Raw genomic sequence first — 14,703 nt, 5'->3', positions numbered from 1 at the left:
GAACCGCTCTAAAGCGCCTGGAGCATCATGCGCATCAGCGTTCTCCCGCTGAAAAACAGTGGTGGGGATGTTTTAACTAGAGCTCATTTGTACTCATCCCCGTGCTGAAAAATGATGCAGCTGGAGTCCCATTAACAATAAAAAGCTTACAGGCAAGACGACAGTTCTTCTGCAGTCTTCACATAAGAACTTCAGCATAATTACTAGGTCCTTGTAAAACAATTAACAAAATTATCATTAACAGAAGTTCAGAAGGATTATTGTACCTGTCACATTCAGCTTCTGTGTGTGAACAAGTCCTAACACCTGAACAGCACCATTTCGGCTTTTTCTGCAAATACTAGCTCTGTCAGAGCAGCCTGTGGGTCCTTCATATACTCTCTGACAAAGATTCATGTAATACCTACAGCATGAAAAAAACCCACATCACTAGCAGACAGAGATTCTCTTTGAAATAAACGTATGCTAAGCAAACAGGAGCAGGGAAGACAAATATACCATTCATATATTTTGAAAGTAGCTTGGCTTTCTTCATTGTAATGACTTGTAATCAAATTATTTTTAAAGACTCATATAAATGAGCTGAGGCAAGCAGTGTGTGAACTACAAAACCCTGCAGGGTTTTTAGCCAGCATTCCCAAGTTGAATTACTTGATTTTATTTTTTTAAATAAAACTCATTTGACATTTCTTACCAACTTAAGTACACACTTATAACAAAAAGTTACAGTTGGATGGAAGTGAACTAAAATTGTAGTTTTAACCAACACATAAAATAATGTCACCTTGAAGTAGACTGAAATGTAAAACAAAATTTACATTTAGAACAGACTAAATGAGGGAGTATAGTTGAATTGTTTCTGGTCTCAATGACCTTTTAAGTCTTCAGCATAGGCAGGCCTCCTCTCCATTTTGTTTTAATCACAAATAGGCAGTTGAAAAAGCAGAGACTCCTCCCCCCACCCCACACTCAATCAGCTGTGCAACAGTCATTGGCATTTGGAAAAAAGAGACTTGAAGTATTTCCTCCACTGGAAATGAAACAGTGAACACAAAGTGAGAGTTAATTACATGTGATATTGCACCATGTTTAAAAAGCTTACTCTGAGGTCAAACCAAGGTATTCCTCTTCATTAAATATGCAAACAAACACCTTAGAAGTGCTGTATCAATGAATTATTGACATATGAAAGTGAATTTTGTGCTAAATGGTGACATCTTATGTTAAAACCTAATCTCAGTTTGGAAACAGCTAAAATATTTAAAAGATACAATTGGCTTTTATAAAACTTTTATCCAGTTGACATCCATTTAAAGAACTGTATATTGGAAAAATCCTACCAAGTTAAAATAAACTACTGAACATGGTCTATTGAATACTGATAATACCCTCTTAACTTCAGGACAGAAGCTATTCAGTGGATGAAAAGAACATTAAAATATGAACTCACGAGCTCCCTTCATAGGAGAAGACCCAAGATCCTGTAAGGGAAGAAAGCACTCTCAAATCGTATGTTTTGTGCTTTTGGATAAACTTGCAATCCATCTTCTGTGGTGGACAAACCACCTGTGTCTTCCACTCGAATGTCACAGCACAGCCAAGTGTCTGAGTCAAAAGCTGAGGGGTGCCTTCGCCAGCATTTTCATCACACTTGAAAATAATAGTAGATTCCCGATTCCCAACCACTATGAGAAGAATCATTAAGGATGATTAAGAACCTGAAGATGTTTAAAGGCATTTGTAATTACTGCATTGCAGAACTGACAACTGGGTAGAACAGTGTTCAGATTAGACTGAGCCTGGTATGGGCAGCAGACATTTGAAATAACAGAATGAAAATTCAAAGCAACCTTAATAAGTTGAAGAAAAATGATGCAAAAAATCCCAAACAAAAACAAAACAGGAAGTGGGAAACATTGCACTCAGGACAAAAAAAAAAGGTTGCATGTACAAATAACCAAAGAACAGAGAAGACTTCAGACCTGCCAGAAAGAACCTGCAGGAGTCATACATGGCACAGAAAGAGATCCTTTCATTTTATTCCCAACAGGACTGGCAGCAGCTGGTTTACATAGCCAGTAAGGAGATTTCAAGTAGATATTAGAAATAATGTTTTAACCATGAAAGTAAAGCAGCAGAACTTATAGGCTGTGGAACTGCAGTCACTGGAAATTAAATGCAGATTAGAAAAACACCAGAGTAGGATGATTTAGACAGGGATGTTCTGCTTTGAGCAGGAGGTTTGAAGTAGATGACCTTCTGTGGTCCCTTGAAGCCCTGTTTTTCTACACTGCTAGCAAAGAGAGCTGAATCTTGGTTTTTAGGACATATGCAGTTGTTGCATTCTACCTCCTAGATTTACCAAACAGTTTTCATATAACATTATGCCAATAACAAAGAATCTTGTTCCACATGAGTTGGACTGCCCTGCGTTAAGTAAAGCTTTTTACCATATTCTGATGATTGACAATTTTCTACAAGTTCATGCAAGATACTTGTATTCAGACAAACCTATTTATTCCACACAATGCATCCCCTCTCCCACCTTTTCCCAGTGGTCCCTTTTGATTGCTATTATACCAAGGTCCTTTATTGGTGCCTTTGGTAATTTGGTCCAGTTATGAACTGCATACACTTCATACCCAGGTTAACTTCTTACTAACCATTTCCACAAAATCCCCATTTTCCATCTTTGTCATAATCCCTGGTTGTGGAACACCATGGTTTTCCTTCTCCATCTGTAATGCACTCTTCATAGTTCTTGTCTTTATACTTGAAGGGGAAGACACAAAGTTCACCCTTTTCAGTCACTGAAAGTGGAGGCAACATGTCAGTACACAAAATATTCTCATTACTAGGTATACTTTTTTGGATTTATTCTGCTCACCGCCACCCCTCCATCCACCATATTTTGAAATTCACTGGCACAATTAGTTAGGTATGGCTGTCACATCCAGAAGCATTCAGATACCATACTTGGTGCGATACAGTAATCTAAACAAAGAGATAAAAAGCTATCATTTAGCTATTTCAAACCTACTGTCTGTTGCATGGGTTATAGTTTGCAAAGAAAGGCTGTCCTCTAGCATTAGAATTTAATAGATCACAAATGAAAACACATTAAGTTACAATAAAAGCCAAGATTGCCTCTTTCAAACAGTAAAATTATTTTCTTGACAGCTGCAATTCATTTTAAAACGTAGAAGTACACAGAGTCAGTTATGGGATCTTACCTGGAGGGCACTGATCACCCCTTGTGTACTGCAGAATGACAGTTTCATCCTGATGCTTGTAATCCATTTTCATTTCTTTGACATTTCCAAAGGAAGCAGCACTGTTTTCAGACACCAGGCATACTGCCCCGTCTTTGCATTTTCCTTGCGGTACATCTACTGCTTTAGCACACACGCCAACATGGTAACTGTTGGAGCCAGACAAGATCTGCATGGACACCGAACAGTGGCCCATAAGTCAGAAAAATAAATGACACGGGATAACAAGCAGGCAATATTCTTCAAGAATTTCCCATGCACTCAAAGTTTGGCATAAGGCTCAACTGGAATGAGCACAGAAGAATTCTCTAAGTCCAGTAAGTAGTCTATAGCCAAAGTGATATGAGTGTGGACACACAGCACAGTTCACTGCTGTAATCTGCCTAGACACCTCTGGAAACATGAAGTAGGAATCAAGTTACCAAGAGTCATTCTGGGATAGTCAGAGCATGGCAGCAGTAAGTTACACAAGAGGCACAAAGGGCATCTGCAGTTCTAGGCAATTTTGAATGGAGCTGGCCCTCAACTCAAGGCAACTTGTTACTGGCTACTCTGCCATCTAGTGGTGAGGATCTGAAAGACAGCACTCTAGGTAGCAGCCTTAGCTGGGTGTCAGTGCACCATGAAACAGCATACTACAAATACTGATGCAAGTTACACTAGTGTTTACTTGCATATGAATTCTGGGTGGCGACACAAATAGTCCAAATGGAACAGCAAGTTCTCCCTGGGGCAGCTGGAGCTGGCACAGAACAGGTACTGTGTTCTCACAGTTTACTTAAAATGAAAGTTACTGCTTTAAATTCAGAGTATAAATTTCCCACTCTTAATATGGGCAAAGCAATAGCAACTGGGTTACCTTGTATGTGTTTTTAGAAAGGCTGGCCAAGTCAAAAGTGTAATGCAACTGTTCATCAGTCACAGAACAGCCTGAAGTTTTCACTTGATCAGGACACACTAGCGGAGTGCTCCACTCAAACACAAAGCTGCAGTCAAGTCTTCTTATCATCTTTGGCTTCCCCTGTTACCAAAACAGCAAAGTAGCATTAGAGGTTTCAATTATATTTCTGCAGTTACTTAGCAGTCAGAAGTCTTAACTGACTAATCTTGGTTCAGGGCTACCATCTGCTACAGACTGAACATTTTGCAAGCACCAAAGCATCCATTTTGTATCTCATCTAAAGGATTTGCAGGATGAAAAAAATAAAACTCTGTTTTCCATGAAATGAAAGTTCAAAATTTGGCTTTGTTTGGCATTGAACAAAAGCTAAAAAGTTCCAGAAGAATCTCAAAGGCAAAAAAAAAAAAAAAAAAGAATAAAAATCAATAAAATTCAGCTTTAGTTCAATTAAGATAGTTTTGTTCCCTTCCCGATTTTGTTTAAAAAGAGACTTCAAACCAAAATTGTCAACTTCATGGGGAAAGAATATTTCCATCTGACATTTTCGAACTTTGGTTAGGCTCTAAAACAAGAATTTCAGCAAGATGAATGTGATTTATTTTTTATAGCTACATTAGAAGAACACCTTGGACATGCATCTGAGCACTTGAGAAGTACATCCCTGGTCAGGAAAGAGAGTACTTAACTTAGCAAAAAGGATTCTGGTTTGGTATCTACTCAGCTACACAGTAATTCTGTAGAAAAAAGTCAGGCTAAGTACAGGTAATCAAAAAGCCTGAGGTTGAATCTTTGTATGTTAGGTCTAAGCTGTACTGATTGAATTGATAGGCAAGTGAACAGACATTCACTTTTCATACCAGAAATGCAGCCACATGCTTGCAGTGGTCCAGGGCAGAAGCTGGGGAGGGGCAGCTGCTAGAGCATGCCTCCCTGCTCAGCTGAAACAGACAGCTTGGACCAAGTCTAGCCCACACACTCTGCATCGGAGGTTTGCAGAAGAGATGCAAAGCATCATGAGTGGCTGGAGGGTTGAATTCAAACTTGAATCTAGAAGGCATTTGGGACAGAAGTTCAATAAAAACTGATTCAACATAAGTCAGTTAAGTCCAATACTTCATCCATCCAGGCTTATCTTAAACCTAGTTGCATCCATTTTGAAAGTGGGTTATGTGCACTGAACTTCTGTTGTATTATACTTGAACCAGTTTCCAATCACTTATACCAGTTTGTGTGCAATTTCTGTACCTAGCCTGAAAATACAGGCAGCCAGGCAACCTCCCCTAGCACTTCCCATCTCACATGCCTAAGAAACAAATCACCTTTTAAAAAAACATGGAAACTCAATGCAGGACAGAAGAAAGCTTTACAGAGTTCAGGTTTTCTGACTTCTGGTACAGGGTTAAAAAGAATCATTGAATGCTGCTACTGAAAAATCAGAGCTTAAAGTTATTCCCCACTTAGCTGATTCAGCTTTTTAACCCACATAGCCTGCCATACCCAAAGGAAAAAAATGCACCTTAAAAACAATTGAATTGGGCTATTTACTTTGCAAGCATCTTCTTTAATAGTCACTGTCCTTGCATAAAGTTTAAAACAAAAATCCACTAAGCCAGTGGCTTTCAAACTGGGATATGAAACATTGTCCCAAAGGAAATGTGCCTAAATTTTAATAATGACAGTGGGGCTTTTGAATGATGTGCAGTGCATAATGGGGCTGTCACATGCTGATGTCTGTGTCACTTCTCCTATGGAATGAACATGCAGAGACATCAAGCGTAAGGGATATAAGCAGTAATATTTTGCAGCTAACTATATGCAGTCAAGAACATTTCAAAATCACTACACTAAGCAAAAGCAACACTCCCTGACTGGTGCTCATTTCTATATACTCATATATTTTATCCTCCTGCTTTTAGTAGCTCTTTTCATTCCAATATGTGAATGCTTCTTACCATAGCTATTCCTCTTTCACACTGGAAGACTATAAGGGAAGTATAGTTGAGCTTTCCGTCTGCTGGACAAGGCGTGGTACTGTTAAAAGTAATACGGACTTCATTTGTTGCAGGATTTAAAGTGGGAGGTTCAGTAATGCGACCAATATCCTAAATAAGCAAAGCACACTTGTTAACAAAATGCATATCAAGAACTGACTGATATCAAAAGAACTGAATCCCTACATCTTCTATTGCAGGGGTTCTTAACCTTTTTTGTGCCATGGACCCCTTTGGCAGTCTGGTGAAGCCTATGCACCCCTTCTCAGAATGTTTTTAAATGCATAAAATAACATACATAGGATTACAAAGGAAACCAATTATATTGAAATACAGTCATCAAAATACATTCATTTTGCCTGCATTCATAATTGAAGGAAATGCTAAATTTCAGTTAGAGGTTAGTGAAAATAAAGATGTCATTTTTCTCCCATCCAAGTTCATGGACCTCCTGAAATCTATCCACAGACCCCTTGGGGGGTCCGTGGACCCCAGGTTAAGAACCCCTGGTTCTACTGGATTGAGCTGGAGCAAGCATGGTCAAGTATACCTGGAAGTCATTCCCTATAATTGCTCTCCTTAGAAACAGATGCATCTTTAGAACAAGTCAAAAGGAATTTAACCCTCTGAAGTACTTTCATTTGTCTATTTGCCCCTCCCCACTTCCTTTAAGGGTAGCACATTTCAGTAAAAGAACATTAGTATCCCTGCCAGTCTTGCCTAAGACTGTGCTATCACCTTCAAACTCTATCATGGTATTTTAGCTGTACCTGGTCATCAAATCTTCTTGTGAAGTTTTGTAAATCTTTCCCACTGTTACATTTCTGCTTCACCTTTTAGATAGGTCAGTGAGGAAAACTAATACACTCTCCTCTGCCACACAAGGTGGCTAGTTAGTTTTCTGCTGACTAACTAAAGTATTCAGCAGCTATTTTTAATGAAAACCCAGGAGATGGAGATATTTGCTTACAGGTTTTGGTCCATCAGTAAGAGCTGTCAGCATGACACTGACAGGGGAGCTTGGAATCCCAGGGATTATCTCATTAAGGATAAAACGCAGACACTAACAGCAGAAGATGCATAATGGACAGACCTTTGCAGATGCCGTTTTAATCTATTTGCAGCTTCCTTCACCCCCCTCAACAATCCTGACTCCAAACAAGACATTTCACTACATCAGGGAGGTTTTCAGGATACATTTGTCAGTTCTCAGTATTCCAGTGGTTTCTGGATACTGTACTTACTATAGGAGGACCAGTAACAGGAACCATGCAGACTGCTGCCCCAGGAGGGCAGTTGACATCTTTGATTGGATTGAGAGGCTCACAAATATTAATGTAGAAGTCTGGAGTGAGGTCAGTTAGATCATCATCATCAAATGCCTCATAATAACCCGTTCGATGGATCAAAGGGGAGAGGTCAATAACTGAGCTGCCATTCAACACCGAGCATTTCACCTGTTAAGAAACATGTTTGATGTTCTCATGGAACTGTTTGTTCTGCAATGACACCCTTTGGTCAGAAAGGGGAAGTTACACTTGGGAAAAAAGGGTAAATGCATTTTCAAAATGAGAGCTTCCAAACAAACCCAAGATCATTAGAGCAAATGCCTTAAGGGACTCTTAATGCATCTAGGCTACAGGACATGAGAAAATATTAGTCTGCAAATACACATAGCCACTGAAATTCAGACAAATTTCACAATAATCTAAAAATAGGCACAGGATTACACTTAAAGTGAAATACTCAAATCATTAGTTGATAATGCAGTAAACTTTTCATTGTATAAGCAAGGCTGCTATTTTTAGCAAGTTTATATTTACTGGCATTATTGAAAATTAAAGGTTTCAGTGTTATCAGAATCAAAGAATTTAATTGGGAGCAACATGCTCTTATCAGTGTCCAGTTTTAGAGACAGAAAAGGACCACTATGATCATTACAATCTGTGGCCATTATAACAGGGCCACTGATGCCCAGTACAATGCACTAGAGAAGTTCACTCTGAAGGTCATACAATAATCTATTCCATCCACAGCATTTTCAAGAAAAGATGCATATACACACAAATCATGAAATAAATTAACTTGCAAATACCAAAACTCAGTGGTTAAGCTGAAAATGAGCCTGGTACTGTTCTGGTTGGGAGAGGTAGGGTCTTCCTAATAGATTAGTTAGGAACATTACCCAAAAGACTTCCCTTTGCAGGGCTTGGAGGTGTGAAAACTAATGCAGTTTGAAGTCAGGCAGACGGTGCCACCCTGTCCTGCATTCTCTCTTAAATGGGGCTTATTAACTAGAGCCAAACTTTTACTTTCCATTACACAAACACCATACACTGCATTTACTGCTGCTTCATTAGCTAGACAAAACAAATACTTCCTGTATGAAGAGCTATCCCCACGCAGAAAGCCTAGCAGAGGTCTCTTCACAAAGAACTTCTGTATTAGAAGAAGCTTATCTTCTGAAATGAAGAATCTAAACATTAACAGCAGTGTTGTAGCACTGTGACTATGGTTTCCTTGTCAAAACTTCAGCTTGTGGATCCTTACCTCCTCTTCACAGGCTAGAGAAGTATGCCAGGAAAAGTAATGCGTGCAAGTCTGTTCATCAAAAGATAAGAGAACAGGCTGACCATCTCCAGCATCTGATTTGCACACAAAGCTAAAGTGACTTCTGTGTTTCAATGCAGAATTCGCTGGACAAAGATCTCCCCCCTCATAGACCAGTTTCAGCACTTGATCCTGATAAGTTAACATTTTGCTTGGTCTTCCAGCAATAATACGTTTCTGACCATCACTAATGCAGATGCCTAAATGAAATTAAATGAGGAAGAGTTAGATTTGGAAATAAAATGACTATCATGCAACTATTCATTGTTCCTTATGTCTTCAGGAAGTTTTAAACAAGATTGTAAAAAAGTCTGGAAAAAGTGTTCTTGTGCTTTTTTTTTTTTTTTTTTTTACACTGAAGTCTTTCAGTACATAGAACTGCTATAACAAAGAGTTGCACTAGTAGGTTTAAATATCAGATTTACCACCACTGCCTTGCACAAAGTACAGAGTTTAAAAATCCAAGCAATTCAAACAATATTTTAACCAGGATTTAATACAAATCAAGCAAGAAACCTCATTTCAGAACAAGGTTTATCATCTTCATACTGAAGTGTGAATGAATCTTACAACAGCTTGCTTGCAAGAGGCAGCATTTACACTGCACATTTTAGTGTATTTGATACTTAGGAAAAGTGTCTAATTTAAAAAAATGCTTAAAACAGATTTCTATTAACTGTTCATTGAGAGGCTGGGAATATAGCCTATGACCAGCCTGGGCGGGGGGGGGAGAGAGTGAGTGTGAGTGTGTGTGGTGGAGGCAGGGGAATGGAGGGAAGTCTGGTGGCATTTTCAAAAAAATGTGGTTATGTAACAAGATGCTTAGCCCCCATTGAAAATTCTAGTATTTGAAAATCAAAGTATTAGGAATTAGAACACCCATCTATTCAAAGTGCTTACCTGCATCTTCAGGTCACTAAAAATACCTTTAAGATTTAGGAAACAGTCTTTCTTTTACTTTTAAAAAAAAGATCAATAGCTCTCCAGTTTCTCTTAAATTAACAGAGACAGTTCTCTTCCATTCCCAGTTGGTTTCAATTATTAAAAAGTGCTGGCATTTCAAGAGATAAAGATACTAATCATCCACCCCACTTCAACTGCATTGAAATTAAAATCCTTAATGCCATACAGGACTGGCACTGATGAAAGTGACCTCAAAACCTTAAGCAAATTTTCCTTGTTTCTAGATATGGATAATGAAAAAAAAGCATCATTAAGCTTGCTGCAGGCTGATGGTTTAATGAAGTTATACCAATTTAGGCCTAAGTCCATGGCTTTCATCATTTCAAAGAGTACAGCAAAAGCCATGTTAACCGGCATTTTATTAGCCGGAAAACTCTACTAGCCAGCATCCAAGGGACACGGCAAAAGCGAAAACAGAAGTACCACTTCCAAGGGACTTCCAGTTTCACCGCCGCAAGCTGAGCTTTTCTTTGTCACTTCTTTGGCCCACGGCCTGGGGCAAAGCAGCCTGCCTGGGCCTCCCTCTCTGTCCCCTAGCACACTGATGCCAGGGAGTACATCAGACAGTGTGTATTTGATTTAACTGGCATCCCCCATTCCCAGGGGATGCCAGATAACGGAGCTTTTACTGTATTCATATTTTTTAAACAGAACTGTTTAAATGAAGACCCCTTTTTTCTACTTAAATCTGTTTTGCCCCGTTTTATGCCTATGAACATTCACTCAACATGCAACATTTAAAGAACCACACAATTCCCCACATTCTCACAAATAATGCATGTGCTTGCTTCATGGAGTAACATTACGATGGCACAAACAGTTGACATGGAAGGCCTGACTGGCTGAGGGTCAACTGCGGGAATTTCAAACCGCGAGCTTTTTAAAGCAGTTGGGGAGCAGGAGCAGAGGGAGCAGGGCACTTGTGTGCCACACGTGCACCCCCTTACCTTGGCAGCAAAGGCAGCAGCTGCGGAGGAGACAGTGGCGGGGGCAGCAACAGCCGATTCCCCCTAAGGTAAGTGGGGCAGAGGGTACAGCACAGCTGAGGCAGATCCGGAGGGGAAGCCCTCCGGAGCCCTCTCAGCTCACCTAACAGGGAGCCTCACTCCCGAGCTGCACGCGGCCAGTGTGCGCAAACAGGGCACGCTGGCATTTGTGCCAGTGTTTGCGCAAGGCGGGCACGAGGTAGCTGCCAAGAGTGGCACCTCCAGCGAGGATAAGCAGCAGGCGCAGTTCTGCAGACGCGGAGCGCGGCTGCCAAGGGTGCCACCTTGGCGCTGCGGCCTGCCATGGGCTCTTCTGAGGCTTCCACCCAGACGGAGCTCATGGTGGGGTTGGTGGCCCCTTGCCTCCCTGTCTGTGGCGGGGGGGGCTTCGTGGGGTCCAGGGGCCTGGCGGTCCCCTTGCCTGTCTCTCCTGTGCACAACTTAGGGCTCTGGAGGAGCAGATGAGGGAGCTCCAGGCTGAGGGGGATCAGGGATGCAGAGGATGAAATTGATGCCTATTTCTGTTCTCTGCAGGCCCGCTTGCCCACTGTACAGCCCCAACAGGAGATGCAGGAGTGGCAGAAGGTGTCCAAACCCAGTGCTGCTAAGGCTAGAGTGGTGGAAGCTCCCCAGGTTCACCTGGGGAACAGGTTTGATGCCCTGGCAGCTGTGACGGAGAAAGACAGAGAAATTGCCTCCAGCAGGGATAATGCCACTCCCCACATGACAAAGAATGGGCAGAGAGAGAATACCAGCAGGAAGAAACACCGGGTCCTCGCCATCAGAGACTCCATCCTATGGGGACTGGAAGGCTGGCCTGACCACATGATGTTAGAGGTCAGCTTCATGCCTGGGGCTTGGGTGAGGGACATCACAGAGAGGGTCCCGGCCTACATCTGACCTGCAGACCAGTACCCCATGGTTGTCATCCACGTGGGGCAACCCTGACCACATTATGAAGGATTTCAAGGCTCTGGGGGACAAGCTTAAGGAGACAGAGGCACAGGTGGTATTCTCCTCTCTTCTTCTGGTGAGTAGGGAGGGACAGCGACAAGGCCTGCATTGGCAAAGTCAACCAGCACTTACGCAGTTGGTACTGCCAGGCAGGCCTTGAGTTCCTAGATAACGACCCATGCTTTCAGGTGGGGGGACTTGCTGTGGTGGGATGGGCTTCACCTCTCTCCTAAAGGCAAGCGTGTCTTCTCTTCCAGGCTGGCTGATCTCATACGGTGAGCTTTAAAACTAGCTTCGCCGGGGGAGGGAACCGCAGGAAGATGAGGAGACACCACCCGAGCAAGACATGTGACAAATACAAGGGTAGCCCAAGTAAAAAACTGGGGTCCGGACAGTCTCCCAAATTGGGGGGGGGGGGGGTGGCACATGCAGCTAGGCAAGGCCTTAAATGCCTATATACCAATACTCATAGTATGGGGAACAAACAGGAGGAATTCGTCCTCAGAATAGCCAGTTCAGACCCAGACATAATAGGGCTTACAGAAACATGGTGGGATTCATCCCACGACTGGGCAGTTAGCATTAGGGGCTATAGGCTTTACAGGCAGGATAGAGAAGGAAGGAAAGGTGGGGGTGTGGCGCTCTGTCAAGGAGCAATACACATCCTCTGCCAGAATAGGGTCAGAGGAGGGGCAAGCTGAAGTGCTCTGGGTCAAGATACAAGGGGCCCATGGGGAGAGGGATCTAATGGTGGGGGTCTACTACAGACCCCCCCAACCAAGGGCAGAAGCTGGACCAGGATTTTTGGACCAGCTTGCAGAGGCACTTAAGGCAAGGGATGTAGTTGTCATGGGTGATTTAAATTACCTGGACATCTGCTGGGAGGAACAGTCAGCCAGGTCGGACCGTTCCAAGAGGTTCCTGGCCGAGATGCAGGACCTCCACTTAATTCAGGAGGTGCACAGTCCCACCAGAGGAAATGCCCTGTTGGACCTGCTCCTGGCCACGGGCAATGACCTGGTAAGGGGCTTCCAGGTTCTTGACCACCTGGGCGATAGCGATCATCGCTTGCTGGAATTCACCATCCAGCGCAGGGTGTCAAGGGCCTGCAGCAAGGCGGTAGCCCTAGACTTCAAGAGGGCCAACTTCAATGAGTTGAGATTAGTGGGAGAGGCGCTGGGGTCCTTGAGGGCAGGGGAGCTCAGTGCCCAAGATGAGTGGTTGTTCCTTAAGGAGACGATACTTGGGACCCAAGGGGTGACCATCCCAACGAGAAGCAAGGGGGGCAAGAATGCCCAAAAGCCCCCCTGGCTCACCACAGGCGTCCGGGAATGCCCGATTGCCAAAAAGGCAGCGACCGGGGGGGCCTATCTCCAGGGAGGAGTATACCTCCCCTGCTTGGGCCTGTAGGGAGTCTGTCAGGAAACCTAAGACGGACATAGAGCTGGGACTAGCGTCGAAGATGAAGGATAATAAAAAGTCCTTTTTCAAATATATAGGGAGGATGAAGAAAGCACTGGGAAGAGTGGGGCCCCTGCAAGATTCTCTGGGCAATCTGGTGGTTGTGCCAGAGGAGAAAGCAGACCTCTTGAACCAATTCTTCACCTCCATTTTCTTGTGCAGGGACCAGGACTTCCCCACCGTGATGCAAGACTGACTCGAGGGAAACACCTCCAGACCTCAGGTTGGGGAGGACCAGGTTAGAAAGCTTCTGGAGGGGCTGGACATGTTCAAATCAGCAGGTCCAGATGCTCTCCACTCCAGGGTGTTGAGGGAGCTAGCAGGAGTTATTGCAGGGCCCTGGCATGGCTTTACAAATACTTGTGCTGCTCGGGCCAGGTGCCAGATGATTGGAAGGTAGCCAATGTGGTCCCCACCTTTAAAAAAGGGAGGAGGGAGGACCCGGGCAACTGTAGGCCCGTCAGTCTTACCTCAATCCTAGGGAAACTCTTTGAGAAGATCATCAAGGAGCACATCTGCGATGGGTCGGATTCAGGGATGATGCTCAAGGGCAACCAGCATGGTTTCATTAGGGGTAGGTCTTGTCAGACCAACCTGATTGCCCTTTATGATCAGGTCACAAAAGCACTGGATGCAGGTGTCGCCATGGACATAGTCTTTCTGGACTTCAGCAAGGCCTTTGACACCGTCTCCCACCCCATCCTCATTAAAAAACTAGTTAACTGTGGCATTGATGCCTACGCAGTCAGATGGATTGCAGATAGCTGAAGGGTCATACTCAGAGGGTGGTGGTGGACAGGTCATATTCAACCTGGGGGGAAGTGGGCAGCGGAGTACCCCAGGGCTTGGTCCTTGGGCCCGCACTGTTCAATCTCTTTATCAGCGATTTGGACAATGGGGTGAAAAGCAACCTGTTTAAATTTGCTGATGATACCAAAATTTGGGGTGAGGTGAGCACACTAGTAGGGAGGGAAAGACTGCAGCAAGACCTGGACAGGTTACAGGGGTGGGCTAACAAAAACAGGATGCGTTTCAATACTGACAAGTGCAGGGTGCTACACTTGGGCAGTAGGAACCAGCAGCACACTTATAAGACGGGAAACTCCCTTCTTGAGAACACAGAGGCAGAAAGGGATCTTGGAGTCATTACTGACTCCAAGATGAACATGGGCCGACAATGCGAGGTCACGGTCGGCAGGGATAACCGCACCTTGTCATGCATCCACAGGTGCATCTCTAGCAGGGCCAAGGAGGTGATCCTTCCCCTCTACATGACACTGGCCAGGCCACAGCTGCAGTACTGCATCCAGTTCTGTGCACCCCACTTCAGGAGGGATGTGGACAACACTGAGAGGGTCCAGAGGAGGGCCATCCGCATGATCCGGGGACAACAGGGCAGACCCTACAATGAGAGACTGCGGGACCTGAACCTGTTCAGCTTTCACAAGAGAAGGCTGAGGGGGGACCTGATGATAGTCTATAAACTCACTAGGAGGAACCAGAAGAGTTTGGGAGAGACCTTGTTTCCCCTAGCGCCCCTGACATAACAAGCAACAACAGCCATT

The 14,703-nt window shown here is 43.6% G+C and overlaps 1 protein-coding gene across 1 annotated transcript in view; it reads right to left on the bottom strand.

The window, feature by feature from the left end:
• IGF2R (insulin like growth factor 2 receptor) overlaps positions 1-14,703 on the bottom strand; it is a 97,960-nt gene that overhangs the window by 20,689 nt on the left and 62,568 nt on the right. The window contains exons 34-41 of the mRNA XM_090042409.1: positions 8,715-8,974; positions 7,409-7,621; positions 6,126-6,275; positions 4,132-4,293; positions 3,234-3,441; positions 2,664-2,810; positions 1,451-1,685; positions 267-403 (exon numbers count right to left, since the gene is read on the bottom strand). Of these exons, the coding sequence (XP_089898535.1) occupies positions 267-403; positions 1,451-1,685; positions 2,664-2,810; positions 3,234-3,441; positions 4,132-4,293; positions 6,126-6,275; positions 7,409-7,621; positions 8,715-8,974 (1,512 nt within the window). The remainder of the gene's footprint in view (positions 1-266; positions 404-1,450; positions 1,686-2,663; positions 2,811-3,233; positions 3,442-4,131; positions 4,294-6,125; positions 6,276-7,408; positions 7,622-8,714; positions 8,975-14,703) is intronic.

Source organism: Crocodylus siamensis, chromosome 1 (assembly GCF_052110815.1).
Source record: "Crocodylus siamensis isolate JL-2025a chromosome 1, ASM5211081v1, whole genome shotgun sequence".
Taxonomy (NCBI): domain Eukaryota; kingdom Metazoa; phylum Chordata; order Crocodylia; family Crocodylidae; genus Crocodylus; species Crocodylus siamensis.
Note: the sequence above shows the minus strand (reverse complement) of the source record. Positions and strands in the feature narration are given on the sequence as shown.